This window comes from Bos indicus x Bos taurus, chromosome 20 (assembly GCF_003369695.1).
Source record: "Bos indicus x Bos taurus breed Angus x Brahman F1 hybrid chromosome 20, Bos_hybrid_MaternalHap_v2.0, whole genome shotgun sequence".
Lineage (NCBI taxonomy): Eukaryota > Metazoa > Chordata > Mammalia > Artiodactyla > Bovidae > Bos > Bos indicus x Bos taurus.
Window position 1 is genome coordinate 7,708,369 of NC_040095.1, and position 18,579 is coordinate 7,726,947.

Here is an 18,579-nt window from a genome sequence, read left to right on the forward strand (position 1 = left end):
TCCTGGTAACTAGCCCCTATCCTTAAGTGCTTTCTTAAAGTCGCCAGATTGACATAACAACAACAACAACAACAAAAAACCACACACATTTATCTGCTCAACATTTAGGAAATCCCAAAGGTCTGGAGAGCTATGAGCCAAGAACCATGGACTGAGACCAAATATATTTCTTACTGTAAGTTATGACATCACAATTTCTGGAAGAACCTCAGCCTCATTCCCTTCCCAGTCTCCCTATGCACCACCCAACCAACAGGTCAGGGCAGGAAGGATTAAAAAAAGGGATGTTGATACTTGGAACACAAGGCTACCCCACTGCAATGGATTCTTCTTTTACCAAGTGTTTTTCATAAATGAAAATCTCTGATACACTAGAAAGTAACCTCCAGTTGGTCTTTGTTATAGCATAATTCACTATAATCAATTATTAAAGCATCTAAATTTACTCATCCTAAATCTCCCAAAATCATCAGTAAAAAATAATCTCAAATAGGCTATAAGAAATTACAAATCTGACTTGAGAAGTTGGAGGTTTTTATAATGAAGGAAATGTTCCGAATTCCAGCTTTCCGCGGAGCACGCCCTCACCTTTGCAGGAGTTTGGTGGTCCTGCTGCTGTTTGAGTGCCCCCTCTAAGGACACACATATTGTTAAGCTCTGCCCCTATGACTGGGGAGCCCGTTGGGCTGCCGTCTATGGGGTTGCACAAAGTTGGACACAACTGAAGCGACTTAGCAGCAGCAGCAGCAGCAGCCCCTATGAAGCTGCAGGGAGAGGCGCTCACCTTGAGCAAGGCTGCCGGGCCAGGCCCAGCCTCTGTCCGGATAGAACATCCACCCCTGGGGCCTGGGTAAGAAGCCACGGGAATGGCTGAGGGCTTCTGCATCTTTAAAAGTACCCTTAAGCACAATGAGGAAATACCGTAGGCCAGAAAATTACACACTAAACTCCTTGGAAGGAAAGTTATGACCAACCTAGACAGCATATTAAAAAGCAGAGACATTACTTTGTCAACAAAGGTCCGTCTAATCAAGGCTATGGTTTTTCCAGTGGTCATGTATGGATATGAGAGTTGGACTATAAAGAAAGCTGAGCGCCGAAGAATTGATGCTTTTGAACTGTGGTGTTGGAGAAGACTCTTGAGAGTCCCTTGGACTGCAAGGGGATCCAACCAGTCCATCCTAAAGAAAATCAGTCCTGGGTGTTCACTGGAAGGACTGATGTAGAAGCTGAACCTCCAATCCTTTGGCCACCTGATGCGAAGAGCTGATTCATTGGAAAAGACCCTGATGTTGGGAAAGATTGAAGGCAGGAGGAGAAGGGGACGACAGAGCATGAGATGGTTAGATGGCATCACTGACTCAATGGACAGGAGTTTGAGTAAACTCTGGGAGTTGGCGATAGACAGGGAGGCCTGGTGTGCTGCAGTTCATGGGGTCTCAAAGAGTTGGACACGACTGAACAACTGCACTGAACTGAAACTCCCTAAAGCCAGCAAACAAAGGTAGTTCATACTCTGAAGAGCATGTTTCATTTTTAACTGTTTAAAAAAAAAAAACCCTATACGGAGAAAGCAATAATCTTTGCTATAGAATATTTACGGTTAAATCTTTTGGGCTTTCCAGGTAGCTCAGTAGTAAAGAATCCGCCTGCCAATGTAGGGGCCACAAGAGCCACAGGAGATGCAGGTTTGATCCCTGCATTGGGAAGATCGCCTGGAGGAGGAAATGGCAACCCACTCCAGTATTCTTGCCTGGAGAATTCCATGGATAGAGAAGCCTGGCAAGCTACAGTCCATGGGGTCACAGAGAGTCAGATGCACCTGAGCATGAATTAAAAAAAAAAAAAGAAACTCCCTAAACTCAACAAACAGAGGTAGTTTATACTCTGAAGAGTATGTTTCATTTTAATCATTTAATAAAACCCTATATGGAGTAAGTTATAAGCTTTGTTATATAATATTTATGGCTAAAATCTTTCATTTAGTAATATAAAGCAAACATTTTACAAGTCAAAACTGATAATAGTGTCAGTTTTCTAAACTGACTGTTCACTTTGTAAAGCCTAAACTGGTGATGAAACTGGTGCTTTTTTTCGGTGGTACTTATTAATGGATGTGCTTGAAAAGACTGGGGGTTGGGAGGTTGCAGGGGGTGTCACACAATCTGGTGAGTAAATCCGTTATACCTGTGAGCATTAGCAACTAAACTGACTGAAGCCCTTTTACTCAAAAGAACATTCTGCTTGATAATAAATAAAATATATAAATCTGCTTTCTAGTGTTTGAGATTTGACCAAAAAAATAATAATAATGAAGATAAAACATTTTAAACCTAAGGTGGGCATGCTGTAACAACACTCAAAGCTGATGTTTGGGTGATGGTGGGAGGGGAAAATATCTTTGAAAAAGTACTAGTCTCAAGTGGCCGGCCCCATTGAAGAAGTTGTACACTGAAACAAAGGCTCAACTATGTGTAAGTTCCTAAGAAATCCCAGAAGAAGGTATTATTCATGTAAAATAACCCTAAAGGCAACTGCTTTAGATAAGAATTATAATACAATCAGTAAATTCATAGCAAATATCCAACATTAGAATACTAAAATTCAACATCAGTGATGCTGGCTCATGAAAAATAAAGGGAACAATATTATAAAATGACTACTGCCAGAATATTATATAATAATCTTCATTCTACTGGTGTAACAGTTTCCAATGCCATGTCCCTCCAAGTCTCATTAGAAAAAAACAAAGTGCTACCTCTCAAAAAAAAAAAAAAATACTGTTCCCCAGATAACGAGTTTGCTGTTTGAACTCTCAAAAAGCATGAGTTATTATACCTTATACCATAATAAAGGGCACAAACCTTGATGAGAAAGGCTCTATCCCAAAAGTATTTTCTGAAGAGTTTAATATCCGCCTCCAGCAAATGCTCGGCTGTGTGGTTAAGCGTCAGGGTCAGAGTTTCTGATGAGTGAATATACCGCAGAGAGGCATCTTCGCTGAGCTGCACGCAGGAGAAACCTGGAGAACGCCTGCCCTGGAAGCTGAAACACCAAAAGTCAAAACCCACAATCCCAGTGCCCTGATTTTATCCCATCAGCCCTGATATTATTACAAGCCCACTGGCTGAACAATTGCTTCCTACTGAAGACAGGTACATAAGACTGTATAAACACATCCCAATAAAGCCATCTTTGTTTTCCCAGCTAGAGAAGTCATCAGTTGAAAAGCTGTTCACATATATTATATACTTAAAAGAGTTACATAATTAATGCAACAGTATTGACTTGTAAACATAGTGCTTTACCTCAATATTTCACTCTCCTTTTAATCTGAAAAGATGCCTCTGGCCTTAATGGCACCACATGTAGTAGAACAAATTGGCTGGCAGCTGATGGTTTATTAGGTGATTACAGTGGAAAACAGATATGATCTCTAGGGAGCATGGTGAGGTTTGGATGTTACAAACAAGCGAGATATTCATAACACACTGGTCCACTGCGGTGAATCATTTCCTCATGCAAATGAAAACATACGTAAATTTGATCATGTTGATTTCTTGAAATCACTCATGGGCAAAGGAACAATATCCTCAAACTAAATTCTGAGTATCAGCTTATTTTCTGTGTGTCAGAGAACAACTGCACGTTCATTATTATTAGCTCTATGTAGGCTTCTCGGTTAGTGTCACAATATTCTGGATGGTCTATAGGTCGATAAACAGGGGTCAGGAGAGAGATGCCAGGGCTCCCAGGTAACAGCCCACCTCAGCGTGTTGCCACAGCCCACAGGAGCTCCCAAATTCTTCCGTTCACAGAACTAGCTCTATGCCTCTCTCCTCCTCTTCCATTACATCACTTTGTTAATGAACATTTGCATATTTGCAAAATTACAGTATACTTCCAACCACATCAACGTTGTCTCCATCACATGGAATGACAGATCCATTAAGAACACTCATACTCTAAGGTTTGGGGCACCTCCCCACACTCCTGACATAATTACCGGCAGGGACTTTAGAATCTTCTAGAAAACAACTCCCCATGTTAACAGCAAGCCACTGAAGTGAATAATTCAGCCTAAACCATAAGAGTCTTGTAATTAATTTAGAAAATGGACGCTCCTTCACATAATCAGAATTTAGCTTACAGTCTACTTCTAATCCCATCATGAATGAATTTATTAGATGAGTAAACATTTAATTTTAATTTTATTGACATATAGCTGATTTTCAACGTTGTGTTAGTTTCACATATATAGCAAAGTGATCCAGTTATACATGTATTCATTCTTTTTTAGATTCTTTTCTCTTATAGGTTATCACGGAACATATTGTGCTATATAGTAGGTCCTCTTTGGTCATTTATCTTATATATAATAGTACGCATACATTGACCCCAAGCTCTTGCTCACCACAACGTTTCCCCTTCGATAAACATAAATTTGCTTTCAGTATCTGTAAACCTGTTTCTGCTTTGTAAATAAGTTCGTTTGTATCATTTTAAATTAGATTCCACATATGGATGATATGATATTTGTCTTTGTCTGATTTAATTCACTTAGGATGATAACCTCTGGGTCCATCCACGTTGTGGCAAAAGGCATCATTTCATTCTTTTTTATGTTAGAGTAATATTCCATTGTGTGTGGGGGGGTATACACACATTTATACACACACACACACACATATATGTATAATATACCCCATACGTTCTTTGTCCATTCTTCTGGCAGCGGATATTTATGTTGCTTCCGTATCTTGGCTACTGTACATAGTGCTGCTATGAATACTCAGGTGCATATATTTTTTAGCTTATGTTTTTCTCTGGATATGTGCCCAGGAATAGAATTGCTAGATCATACGCTAACTCTTTTTAGTTTTTTAAGGAAGCTCCAGGCTGTTCTCCATAGCAGTCGTACCAGTTTACATTCCCACCAACAGTGTAGAAGGGTCCTTTTTCTCGACACCCTACCCAGCATAGTTTGTGGACATGTGATAATGGCCATTCTGACCAGTATGAAGTGATACCTCATTGGACATTTTACTTGCATTTCTCTGATAATTACTGACGTTGAGCATCTTTTCATGTACTCTTTGGACATCTTTATGTTTTCTTTGGAGAAATGTCTTTAAATCTTCTGCCCATTTTTTAATCAGGTTGTTTGCTTTTATTGACATAGACGATGTGTAAACCTTTAAATACCATATCATCTTCTCGTCTTGGACACAACAGAAAGATACAAAGCTACCAAACATAAAGAAGTGGCGCTCCAGGTCCTCAGTGTAACCCTGAACTATCCACAGTGACAAAGTCAAAGGAGTGGTCCCGCCTAGCCCTTTCCAGGTAAAGAAAGTGTGGTCACAGTAGAGCAAAGACAAGGACAATTCCATTAGGATGGGCTCTTTCCTTACTTGGTGTTCATTTGACCAAGTGAGAACAAAAATAGAAAGTTGTGACTTCAACATCTACTCGGGTGGCATACAACCATAAATTAATTACAATGGATTCCATGGGCCAAATGAAAAGAACCAGTCCATGAAGATAAACCATGTAATAACACTGATAATATTTAATATTTATGTAATACTTTGCAATGCTCATTGCTGCTTCCCACTTATTACCACATGCTAAGTCAAGGAAATCATCATATAGGATTCCTCTAATCATAAGTAAACACTAATAAAAATGACCAATCTGAACCATTCTAAGTAACAGACACTGAAAGTGTTGGTATCATCTTCAACATAGATAACTTTACATTTGACAAATTATTTCACTTCCATTATTTCCAGATCCTACTAACCAGCCCATTGGCTACATAGTATCTTAGGGTTTGTTATTCATTGATTCAACAAAAACTTACTGTCTTTCAATGAATGTATATGCTGAACACAGCAGGTAAAATAGAAATAAGTTTCAGTCCCCAAATGATTTAGAATGGAAACATATATGAAATAATTGATGATGATTATATATAAAATCATAAATTATGATATATAGTATAAATTAATGATAATTATAGTCACAATTAACACTTTAATCGTAATCATAAAAGATCGGAATGTAGAAGGCCTCTCTGAAGAAGTGACATTTAAACTAATGAAAGCCAGGGTTAGGCTAGTGTTTCCCAACATTTTTTTTCTTATAGTAGCCACCTCCCCCACCATGGAGCCTTTTAAGAGGCTTTTCCTGACTCCCTCTCCCCCATGATGTGTGAACACCAGCTATCACGCTGTATCTGTTTATATATGATATGTATATCTATACTTTATACATGGAAACTGATGGTAAACTATAAACTGAATGTTAGCCTGTGGTTTGGTCATCTTTAATTTTTCCATAATGCTTGGAAGACTTTATAAAAGTAGACTGAGAGAGAATCTATCAAGCAGCCAAACTCACTTTGTGATGTCTTCAACCAGCTTGGAATGTCCACCATGTAAAGCCAAGTCTAATGGCGTGGCACCCTCCTCGTTGGGTAAAGTCAGGGCCTGGGCTCCCCCAGGAAGACACAGAAGGAGCTGGGAAAGCTTAGCAAGGCCCCATCTCATAGCCAGGTGCAGAAGAGACTCCCTATGCAGAGAAACTGAAAAGGAAAAACATGCGACATTGTTAATAGTTCCTCCATTTAAAAAGTTTATCTTACGTATTTTCTCCAAGAGATTGTCAGAGTAAGAACAGTAATAGTAAGCATGGAAGAGCTGGCAGGAATGATCAAAAACATCTGATCCAAACACCTCGTTTTGCAGATGTGGAAAGGTCAGTGACTTGTGCCAGGTCAGGCGGCACTGGAGCCGGCCTTGCTCATCACTGGTACAACGATGTTCTACCCACCACGGTGCACTCATGTCAGTGAAGTCATCTGGGGAAAACAGTGCTAGGAGAGCACCATCTTTTGGAAATAGACATCACCGATTTCCTAAGGTGTTCTCTAAGGAGATGCTGCTGCCCTAGCAGGACAGGCTAACAGGGGCCATGAGTGTCAAGGAGCCTTCATTTCCACCCTTTGTCCTCAGAGGTGCTCCTCCCCACTCAGCAGCTGAGGCAGAATGGAATCGAAGTCCATGGCCTCTCTCAGACTTCACGGAGGTACTTTTACCCGCCTATTAGATTCTTGGGATTACTTCCGTGTTGCCAAAGCTACATATACCTGTGTGTGTGTTTGTGTGTGTATGTGTGTGTGCACTCAGGTGTGCTCAATAGTGTCTGATTCTGAGACCCCGTGGACTGTAGCCCACAGCTCTTTTGTCCACCAGCACTTTCTTTAAAAAGCTTGACTCGTGCCTCTTCACATGCCCCTTGACATGGGGGTTCTGGCCTGGTCTATGTCTGGGTTTTCACTATTGGTGTTTGCCAGTGTGTCTTATGGTGTTTCCTGACTGTGTCCTCCTATAGGCTGAGGGGATCCTGGAACTTTTTATTGCTAACATTTAGCATAGTATATGGGCTTCCAAGGTGGCTCAGTTCAGTTCAGTCGCTCAGTCGTGTCAGACTCTTTGCAAACCCATGAACCGCAGCACACCAGGCCTCCCTGTCCATCCCCAACTCCTGGAGTTTACTCAAACTCATGTCCATCGAGTCAGTGATGCCATCCACCCATCTCATCCTCTGTCGTCTCCTTCTCCTCCTGCCCTCAATCTTTCCCAGCATCAGGGTCTTTGCAAATGAGTCACCTCTTTATATCAGGTGGCCAAAGTATTGGACTTTCACCTTCAACATCAGTCCTTCCAATGAACACCTAGGACTGATCTCCTTTAGGATGGACTGGTTGGATCTCCTTGCAGTCCAAGGGACTCTCAAGAGTCTTCTCCAACACCACAGTTCAAAAGCATTAATTCTTCGGTGCTCAGCTTTCTTTATAGTCCAACTCTCACATACATGACTACTGGAAAAACCATAGCCTTGACTAGACAGACTTTTGTTGGCAAAGTAATGTCTCTGCTTTTTAATATGCTGTCTAGGTTGGTCATAACTTTTTTTCCAAGGAGTAAGCATCTTTTAATTTCATGGCTGCAATCATCATCTGCAGTAATTTTAGAGCCCCCCCAAAAAAAGTTTCTCACTGTTTCCACTGTTTCCCCATCTATTTGCCATGAAGTGATGGGACTGGATGCCATGATCTTAGTTTCCTGAATGTTGAGCTTTAAGCCAACTTTTTCACTCTCCTCTTTCACTTTCATCAAGAGGCTCTTTAGTTCTTCTTTGCTTTCTGCCATAAGGGCAGTAATGTTTTTAAGTAATGCTCAAAATTCTCCAAGCCAGGCTTCGACAATACATGAACTGTGAACTTCCAGATGTTCAAGCTGGTTTTAGAAAAGGCAGAGGAACCAGAGATCAAATTGCCAACATCCGTTGGATCATCAAAAAAGCAAGAGAGTTCCAGAAAAACATCTATTTCTGCTTTACTGACTATACCAAAGCCTTTGACTGTGTGGATCACCACAAACTGTGGAAAATTCTTCAAGAGATGGGAATACCAGATCACCTGACCTGCCTCTTGAGAAACCTGTATGCAGGTCTGGAAGCAATAGTTAGAACTGGACATGGAACAACAGACTGGTTCCAAATAGGGAAAGGAGTACGTCAAAGCTGTATATTGCCACTCTGCTTATTTAACTTATATGCAGAGTACATCCTGAAAATGCTGGGCTGGATGAAGCACAAGCTGGAATCAAGATTGCTGGGAGAAATATCAATAACCTCAGATATGCAGATAATACCACCCTTATGGCAAAAACCGAAGAACTAAAGAATGATTAAAAAAAAAAATCCTCCTGCAATGCAGGAGACCAGGGTTCAATCCCTGAGCCAGGAAGATCCCCTATAGAAGGAAATGGCAATCCACTCCAATACTCTTGCCTGAAAAATCTCATGGACAGAGGAGCCTGCTGAAGTCATTCAGTATTTATTGAGTTGAATGACAAGTGACTGTTAAAAATCTCAATCATTTGTGTATGTTTAAATCATCTAATTTATATAGAGTTTGTACACCGTATCTCTACTACAACTCAGTACCTGGAACACAGCTAGCCCATGATAAACATTACACTGGAAACATGTAAAAGAATATACTTGCTTATATTTAGAAAAGCTAAGCCTATGAACTCCATAGGCATCAAGACACACCTTAAAACAAACTGAACACAAAAATGCTAACATTCAAGATCTGTCAGAATAAGTACGCAGTAAGGATCTGAGTTGCACATACCCTCCAGTTAAGTAATATTACTGACTGTTTGTAATCTGAAAGAGATCCAGAGGATGCTGCCTCACCCTGGAGTGGAAAGTTCCAGAGGACAGGACCTTATCTCTCTTTAATCCTAGCACAGTGCCTGGTGAGTTATATGCTCTATAAATATTTGCTTGTTGAATGAATAAATGACCAATGGCTCTTTCCCTGATGAGTACCCATGACAGTCAGCTTTTAATACACGGCTACACATGCTCTGTGAAGCATCTATCATTCTTAGTTCTTCCTCTGATATCAATACCTCTTGACTAAAATCTATGAACCCAAACTACATACTCCCACACAGCTGGGACACTGAACAGAAAACCTACAGATTTTTCCACCCAGCTTACTGACTACACCAACATGATTTTGCTACTCCATTGTCTTCATTAGCATAACTTCACTAGTCCTGAAAGACTCCCGCTTAGGCAAAGATTGAATATTCATCATACAACCTTCCTTCAAGGCATGTCAATGCTTTATTAGAAAGCATTGACAGTTTAAGCCCTAAAACCAATATTGAACCACTCTACCATGATCTTGATCTAATCCTAATCAAACTCCCTTCCCTGCCACCCACCACCACCCCCCTCCCCCGCATCACTCCTCCTCTGCACTTGAAAACCCTCATTAAAGCAAACTTCCAGTTCTCAGTAAATTCCAACCATGTCTTCCCTCTTCAGGTTGATGCTAAGGCCCACTGGGTGGGGCGGGGGCGTCTGCCTCCTCGGGCCCTAAACCCAGCCTGGCCTTACCAGCAGGCTGTGCTGCTGGGTCAGCATCCAACAAGACTCTAATGTGAAACAATCAGAAGGGAATACTCCATTGCACATGGCTGCAAAAGAAAACAGTTTAGCTTCCACTTTTAATTGGTTTACACTATTTCTACATGTAGATCAGTGAGCATAAAGCCTTAGAGTTCCAATGTGCCAACATCACAGACTTCACTGTACGTGTATCTGTGTGACGCAGCACAGACCCTCCCTCCCACTCCAAGTAAAATGAGATCTGAAACATCTGTAAACAGACAAAGCAGTGCACCCCCACCAGCCAAGCTTAATATACTTGCTATCTTTCAAAGACTACCAGAGAACTTAGCTTTATTTTATCCTTTAACTTTTTGACTTTTAAACCCACTTAATTAGAAAGTAAGGTTTCTTTACTCTTAACTGATTCCCAACAAGGCACGTTTGGTAACATTGACACTTTTTTTCCTTCTTAAATAATAATCAGGAAGAGACGTGTCAGGATCAGGTGACAACACACACACATACACACACACACACACACCAGTACACTGCCCAGGGTGCCAGTCAGCATGCAGCGATAGCCAGCCACACTCGGACGGGATCGCTCAGTCACAGCTCTCGGTCTGAACCTGGTGAGAAATGCCCATGCTTATATGGGATACAATTTTTTTTTTTCCAAGAAAAATATGACCAAAAGGGAACATCTAAAATATTCGTGTTCCCTGTTAAAATCGTAGCATTGATAAAGGCAGTGTGGTGTCAACCATTTAAATGGTGCTGCCTGTAGTGCCTGGAGCAAGGCCCTAAAATACCCTCAAACCTGCCTGTACTTCACTGTACCCAACCTGACTGAGGTGTGAGTGTGGAGAGAACCTGCTTCCTCCACCAGCAGAATCTGCCAGGCCTGTTCACTAGACCAGCCCCCTGTTCTCTCCTTTCCAGCTCTATCTGTTACCAGCCAGAGCTCCTGGCCTCCCCCAATCAATAGAAATTGACTAAAAGTCAGACAAGAAATTCAGGCAAGGCTTTTCTGGGGCCCCTGCTGCAGCAGAGGGGAGCGAGAATAAACAACAGGTTCCCTTGCTTGCTCCTTTCCTGAGTGGGGTAGAGCTTGTTCCTTATACAGGGCGAGGGTGGGGATGTGTTCAGAGGATGGCTGGATGGATGGCTTAGGCCTCAGCCAGCGTTGAGTGCAGGAGGCAGGCGCAGTATTCTGCTTTTGCTCCAGCCTCTTCAAAGTGGCAGTTGGGTTTTTTGGTCTCTGTATCTTTTGTCCAGAAACTGTCCCAAATGCGCGCACACCCAAGTAACGTTTAGTCCCAGACAGTTTCTCTGCATGTTGTTGCTCGAGGAGAGGTGTGTGCAGGTGTAAGCATTGCAGCAAAGGGTCCCAGGACGTCTCACTCCCGCACGCTGTGCTCAGCAGATCTGCGGGATTGGGTGCTCACTGTAGCCACTGTCTCCCTCTGGATCCACCTGCTTCCTGGGAAAGCAGGAAGGCAGGGGGAGAGAAGCACTTCTGATGTTTGAAGGAAACCAAACGCTGCCCAAAATGTGTTCAGAACAAGCTTTCGCAGTGAATATAGATGTTCAGAGCCCAGAATCAAGCAAAGAGCTTGAAATAGGAAACATAATGACATATATAAATAATTCTGCTTGTTACAGAGTTTCAGATTCTTAACAGGGGTCAGGAAAACAAGCTGTGGAAAGAGGTTCTGCAATTTGGCAGACATGGGAGAGTTTAATTAAAATGAAGGGCTGTTTTTTTTTTTTTTTTTAACCAGATAAATTTGTCTTTTCCTGTTTAGTTGGTGCCCAGAGTTATTTGATCTAATATAACTAAAGCAGAATTACTAATAATTGCTCTAATGGAAAACATTAAAAGATGTGACCTGTAACATCCTGGGAGCAAGATCACTCAGACACAAAATGAACAGCAGGCTGTGACATTCAATCAACAGTCCCATCACGGCATAAAGGGGGGCACATCTGCCCCAGACAAGGCGAGAGGCACGAAGCCACCCTTGCCTCTCTGCCACACCTCAGTTTCTCCTCCTGGCAAATGAGCCTCTCACATCAAAGACCCAAGGTCCTAGGAAGATTCATCCTTGCTTTGGCTTTTTGGAGATCAGAGATCTATGAAATGCAGCACAGATTACAGATAACAGATCTGCAACACAGATCACACACCAGAGCACCCGAGGCACAAGAGCACAGGTGACCAGTTTGCTTGTTACTAAAGGACGGTGCTTTTGTAGACTGTTCACTCCAAACTCGGGACCATGATCACACGAGGTCTGACTGTGCTTCTAAGGTAGCAGGAAATTCAGGTTGGAAGAATGAAAAATAAATTATCATGCGCTTAGGAACTCACGTGCACTGCTAGGGGAAATGTGAATTGGCACACCCACTTTGGGAAACACAGTGGCATAATCTAATAAATTTGAAGACACTAATATCATATGGCTAAGTGATTCCACTCCTATGTTTAAACCCCAGTGAGGACTGTGCTTTGCATGCACCAGGAAGTATGCATAAAAATGTAAATGATCAGAAATAGAAATGATCTTAATGTCCATACATAATAGGATAAGTTACAGTATGCTGCTGTTGCTAAGTCACTTCAGTCGTGTCTGACTCTGTGCGACCCCATAGACGACAGCCCACCAGGCTCCCCCATCCCTGGGATTCTCCAGGCAAGAACACTGGAGCGGGTTGCCATTTCCTTCTCCAATGTATGAAAGTAAAAAGTGAAAGTGAAGTCACTCAGTCGTTACAGTATAATCAAACACTAATATTCTAACAATAAAAATGAATTGCATGCTAATAGAGAAGAAACTAAGAAATATAATGCTGAGGGGGGAAGTCACAAAAGAATACACAAATAAGTTTTAATTAATATGAAGTTTTTAAAAAAGTGAAAACTAAACCTTATATTATATACCAATACGTGGGTGGTAAAACTATGAGAAAAAATAAGATAATGGTTACCTAATAACACCTCTGAGGGTAAAGAGATGAATGTGGCTAGGACGGAATGAGGAGGACTGGTATTACCGGGGTTCAGTGATGTCTGTAGGTCTCTTCCTCTCTCTCCCCATTCACCCACATAGCTGTGTTCAAGACCTTCCTCAGAACAATTAAAATTCTGGGGCTGAGCTCAAGCAGCCCTCTCTTCTAAAGATTCCAAAGGGATCCTATAACCATTCAAAGCCAGAGCTGAGATCTGCTACTTTAAATAAATATCTGGTAAACAAAATCCCGATCTATGTCTCCTGTTTATTCCACTGTCTTCCCAATCATCTCTGGGAAGGAAATCCAAAAAAGAGGGGATATATGCATACATACGGCTGATTCACTTTGCTGTACAGCAGAAAATAACATAACATTGTAAAGCAACTATACTCCAATAAAAAAATTTTTTAAAGAGGTCATTAACTAAAAAATTTCACCAATGAATGAGACCGAAAAATACTTCTGACTTTTACAAGCTATTTTTAACCTACATCACTTGCTGCTACACCAAGACACAGCCTTACACATTAAGCAAAATATTAAACCTGTGGTGGCGACAATAATCTAGGGGCAAATATCTTTGAACAAGTCCTTCTACTGTGTAGGGTTCAGAAGTCTTTCTCTTTTCTAGAGTTTACCAATGTTTTGTAATTCCTGAGTAGAGCCACTAAAATGTATTCAATCCTAAAAGCTTATGAACAAAATATATTTTTTATTTCACATAAATCCTATCAATTAAAATAAGTTCTACTCTGGTTTCCAAAGCCACATATATATTCACAGAGGTTTCAATTTGTGCATCTAAGTCACGGAGCAGACAAACGCTGAAGCAAAAGACTACCACACGCCAGGACCCATGGACAAAGCAGAAGCAGCGCCAGCCCATTTTAGTTTGCAATAAAATAAATATCCTGCCCATGAAATCCTATCCGGTAACTACAGCTCTAGGAAAGTGTGAACAGAAATAAGTAAACTGTCTGACCTACAAAGTTAATTACAGGTTAATCAACCTACATCATGTATCACGATTTGAAAATTTATAGATGTTTATAAAATGATAAGCATAAAAAGAATAAAAAACGATTAGCAAAAATTACACAGAGAGCACCACACACAATCTCTGATATTTTTCAGGATTCTCAATGAGAAAGGGAGGAGAGACTGCATATTATGGCATCTTCCACTTGGGGAGTCTAATCAGGGCTTTGGTGTGTGTATAAACAAATCCACCTTCCACACAGAAGACTGGAGCTTACTGAGTCTAGGATAGGAACTGCAAATATAAACACACTCATGGGAAAGATATGGAAACACGACGTCCCATGGAGCACAAGACCAACATGGCAGGCATGGTGGGATCATAAAGCTAAAAGGTAGAAGAGGACTGAAAAAGCATAATGGCAGGTTTTAGCTTCCTAAGGGAGAAGGCAGTGGCACCCACTCCAGGACTCTTGCCTGGAAAATCCCACAGACAGAGGAGCCTGGTGGGCTGCAGTCCATGGGGTCGCTAAGAGTCGGACACGACTGAGCGACTTCCCTTTCACTTTTCACTTTCCTGCACTGGAGAAGGAAATGGCAACCCACTCCAGTGTTCTTGCCTGGAGAATCCCAGGGACGGGGGAGCCTGGTGGGCTGCCATCTATGGGGTCGCACAGAGTCGGACACGACTGAAGCGACTTAGCAGCAGCAGCAGCTTCCTAAAACATCTGCTCTGTATCAGACACATTTGAGATACTCAGATCGTAACAACCCCTGACTGAAAATCTGGGAAAACACCAACCACACACACAATCATTCCAGAAAATTCACATTTTGATACACAGTCCTGGAATGCATTTCATAGATTTTGTATCTCATAGAGGTTGACTATATTTACGTTGTGGGACTAGTACTAAATCAGCTGGAACACTAAAACATCCTTATCAGAACTCAACAATGGCAATCCCATCTCTGGCTTTCACAATCTGGGGACATTCCCAGACTGACTCGTACAATATGGGCACCGACACAAGATATGAAGACCAGACACAACCCTGTCTAGTGCAAAGGGATCGGATTAAAGAGGTCAGAGACCTAGAGTTGAACACCCACAGTGATGCAGCTCTGGGAAGACCACTGAATTCTCAAATCTTAAGTTGCTTCATCTGTAAAAGGAAAGAAGTATCTGCTCAGCCTAGTATCCAAGATTGTCAGGGGCCTGTAACGAAAATAAGATATGAGACAGGATTCTCTAGAACTAAGAAAGCCTATATTGGGGGACTTACCAGGCATACATATTTGTCTGGTCTTTTTAATACAAAAATATAATAAACACTCGCTAAATAGATCTATGTATATTCAAAAGCAGTCTCCCTCTGGTTATAATTAAACATCATAATTTAAGGGAACTAGTTATCTGCTTAAGAGGCACTATAATTGCATCAGTGTAAGACACCAGATGTGCCATTAAAACAAATGTGTGTCAATCCCACGGCTTGGGCAGCAGGCTGTCATCAGGTGCCATAAGCAGTAATTATGTCATACTTGCTTTTCCAGCCTGTACAACAGACTTTTTACATCTATTAATATTTCTTCAAGGCTCTGATTTCCATCTACCAGTCATTCACTCAGTTGATATTCGTTGACAGCCTACGATACATTGGGCATTCTTCTGCTCTCCCCTCACACCACAGCGGAGCCTCTGGAATTCCCAGGCACCCTTCCAAGTGACCCTCCAGGAACCTTGTTCTGTTTGGAAGACAAATGAAAATATACCACAATCTAATTCTATTATTGACAAGAAGGAAAAGCATAGACTCATCATATCTTGGAAATGGCCTTTTGAAGTTTGCATTGAGAATCTGAATTTAAGCACAACCAGGAAACTGGACACACATCTGCCTTGCCCTGGAAGCCACAGATCCAAGCCCGCATGGAGAAATATTCAACTTGGTAGCTATGAGCTGCAACTTTAGTGGGAGATCTTATCCCCTCCTTCAGAACAGGGGCACACTTAGGAAGGGATATTCTGGTGAGGGAAGGAGAAGATAAATGGGGTAACCAAACAGAATACCAATATATAAAATGAAGTCCACCTGGGATGAGAGTGAGGATGGAAATTCAGAAAAAGTTAAGTAGAAGTCCAGATGGCAGCTGTTAGGCATGAATGAGAATCAGTCACCACGTCTACTTTTATCTCATCCTTGCTAGGTGCCAGTGACTACAAGGACTTTACACTTCTTGTTTCCCTCTAACATTTGCTATACTTCATCTCATCCATTCCTGACTAGCACTGCACAAGGTAGGGGCAGAAACAGAAGCATGACACAATTATGCAACTGCCCAAACTCACTCAGGTAGTAAATGGAGCATCAAGAATCTGAACCCAGATTCTTCTACTTCTAAAACTCAAGTTCCTAACTATTACGCTTCCCACTGTTGCAGTTCAGACGCGCAGTCCTGTCCAACTCTTTGCGACCCCATGCACTGCAGCATGCCATGCTTCTCTGACCTCCAGTATCTCCCAGAGTTTACTCAAACTCACGTTCATTGAGTCAGTGATGCCATCCAATCATCTCATCCTCTGTCTCCCACTTCTCCTCCTGCCCTCAGTCTTTCCCAGAATCAGGGTCTTTTCCAATGAGTTGGCTCTTCGGCAAAGATAACGAGATAAAAGAAGACAAACCCAAGACAAGAAGAGCGGAAAGACAGAACTTGGATACATCAACAGATTGAGAGTGGGGAAGAGCAAGCGGCAGGAAACTAAGCCTCACCAACCCTAAGAGCTCAGGCGTGCACCCCACTCTCCAGAAGGCCGTCTGTCTCCACACACAAGTGCGTGTGCACACACGCACTCTCTCATGACAAATCTGCAAAACAAAAGCTGCTACAGCTCCAGGTATGGGGAAGAGAAAGTGGGCGTGTAAGAATCACTATGAGACAAAACCTGGGGTAGAAAGACAGAAGACCTGAGGGCTATACAGACTTGTGCCCACATCATGACCCATACTTGAAAGAATCAAGACAAGGCCTTGTAAAGTTCACCGGAGCCCAGCAAAGGAGCCGCTGTTCCAGGACACCCGTTTGACCACTTCCCTAAGAGCGCCCCACCACTTCCAGCTTGCTGCCCGCCCCCCATGCCAGGCCTCACCCACCCATCTTCAACCATCAGCCTTTTTAAGCTCCAAGCATTTGGAAGTTTTTAACCAATATTTGATTTAATTTTTAAATAAAGCAGTACATGGAAAGTTAAAAGTGAAAGTATTAGTCGCTCAGTCGTGTCCAACTCTTTGTGACCCCTTGGACTGTAGCCCGCCAGGCTCTTCTTCCCATGGGATTCTCCAGACAAGAATACTGGAGTGGGTAGCCACTCCCTTCTCCAGGGGGTCTTCCTGACCCAGGGATCAAACCAGGGTCTCCTGCGTTGCAGGCAGATTCTTTAATGTCTAAGCCAAAAAGTTGCCAGTATTCAAATTCTATTAAAGAAATCTATGAAAACAGTAAAAAAGTTTAACTTATTTTACTCAAGATAAGCATTAAGAGAATACTTGGCTACAGTCATTTTCAAATCCAGTCTCAGTCTCCCGTGTACAACCCCAAACTGCCCCACACATTTGTAGGCTTCCCAAAAGAGAAAAGCCAGGAATGAAACACTGCCACCCAGAGATGAATTTTAGAACCTTCCACTGCCTTGAATCCTTCGGGAAGCACAGTAGGGATGGGCGTTTAAAAGTAAAAGCTTCCACTTACATTGTTTTTTCCTTGAAAATTTTGAGAGTAGGAGAAAATGACCAGAAAATAACCTGAAGAGAACCCTATTCTCTATTTCTCAGGAGTGAGAATAAATATATCATTCTCTACCCTAGTCTCAGGGCCACTGGTGTCCTGTAGGAAGCTTAATTTTTAAGGAAAAGTTTAAGCTGCTTTTTCTTCTTTAAAATACAGTGTCTTAAACACTGTGCTTAATAAGAGTTGTGCTTAGTAAGTGCTTAATAAGAATGTGCTTAATAAGAGTTGACTGACTCAACTGCAGGAAAAGTCCAAGTGACTCAAAGCGGGAAAAGGGCCTTTCTTTAAGAGGTCAATTCTGTGTTAAATTCTTTACCACCAAAAAAATGTATTCTTTAAAAATGACAAGGTAAAAAAAAAAGAGAGATGAAAGGCAGAGAAACCAGTTTTAGGTTAAGGGTTTTAAAACTTCACAAAACATACACATTTGTGTGCATGTACATGGCTAAGTATTATGAAACAATTTTACCCATTTACACCGGGACCTGTCTTAAAGATCATTCTCTCCACCACTGGCAGTTATCCAGTGTGTTACCTCAGCAACTGAAGGAATATAATACCAGATTTAAATGTCAGAAGAGAAAGTGTGGAGATATCTGTTCCACCAGGTACTATCAGAAATGCCAGAAGGCTAGAAAGTAATACTGAGTTGAAAAATGTCAAGATTTCCGGGAAAAACATATATCCCAGAATTAGTCAACACCCATGATGCATTAATTTTAAAGTCCTTCCAAATTTTTTTTTAAACCTATAAACTTGTATTTTGTGATAAATCTGTCTTTTATAGGCTTCCTGCCCACTGGTAGGACATCA

At 41.6% G+C, this 18,579-nt stretch overlaps 1 protein-coding gene across 9 annotated transcripts in view; it reads right to left on the reverse strand.

The window, feature by feature from the left end:
- ARHGEF28 (Rho guanine nucleotide exchange factor 28) overlaps positions 1-18,579 on the reverse strand; it is a 339,789-nt gene that overhangs the window by 175,489 nt on the left and 145,721 nt on the right. For all 9 annotated transcript variants that reach the window (XR_003507199.1, XM_027520360.1, XM_027520357.1 and 6 more), the window contains 2 exons: positions 6,406-6,589; positions 2,865-3,045 (listed from right to left, as the gene is read on the reverse strand). Coding sequence is in view for 8 of the 9 variants with exons in the window: in XM_027520360.1 (XP_027376161.1) it covers positions 2,865-3,045; positions 6,406-6,589 (365 nt within the window). In the remaining variant the exon portion in view is untranslated. The remainder of the gene's footprint in view (positions 1-2,864; positions 3,046-6,405; positions 6,590-18,579) is intronic.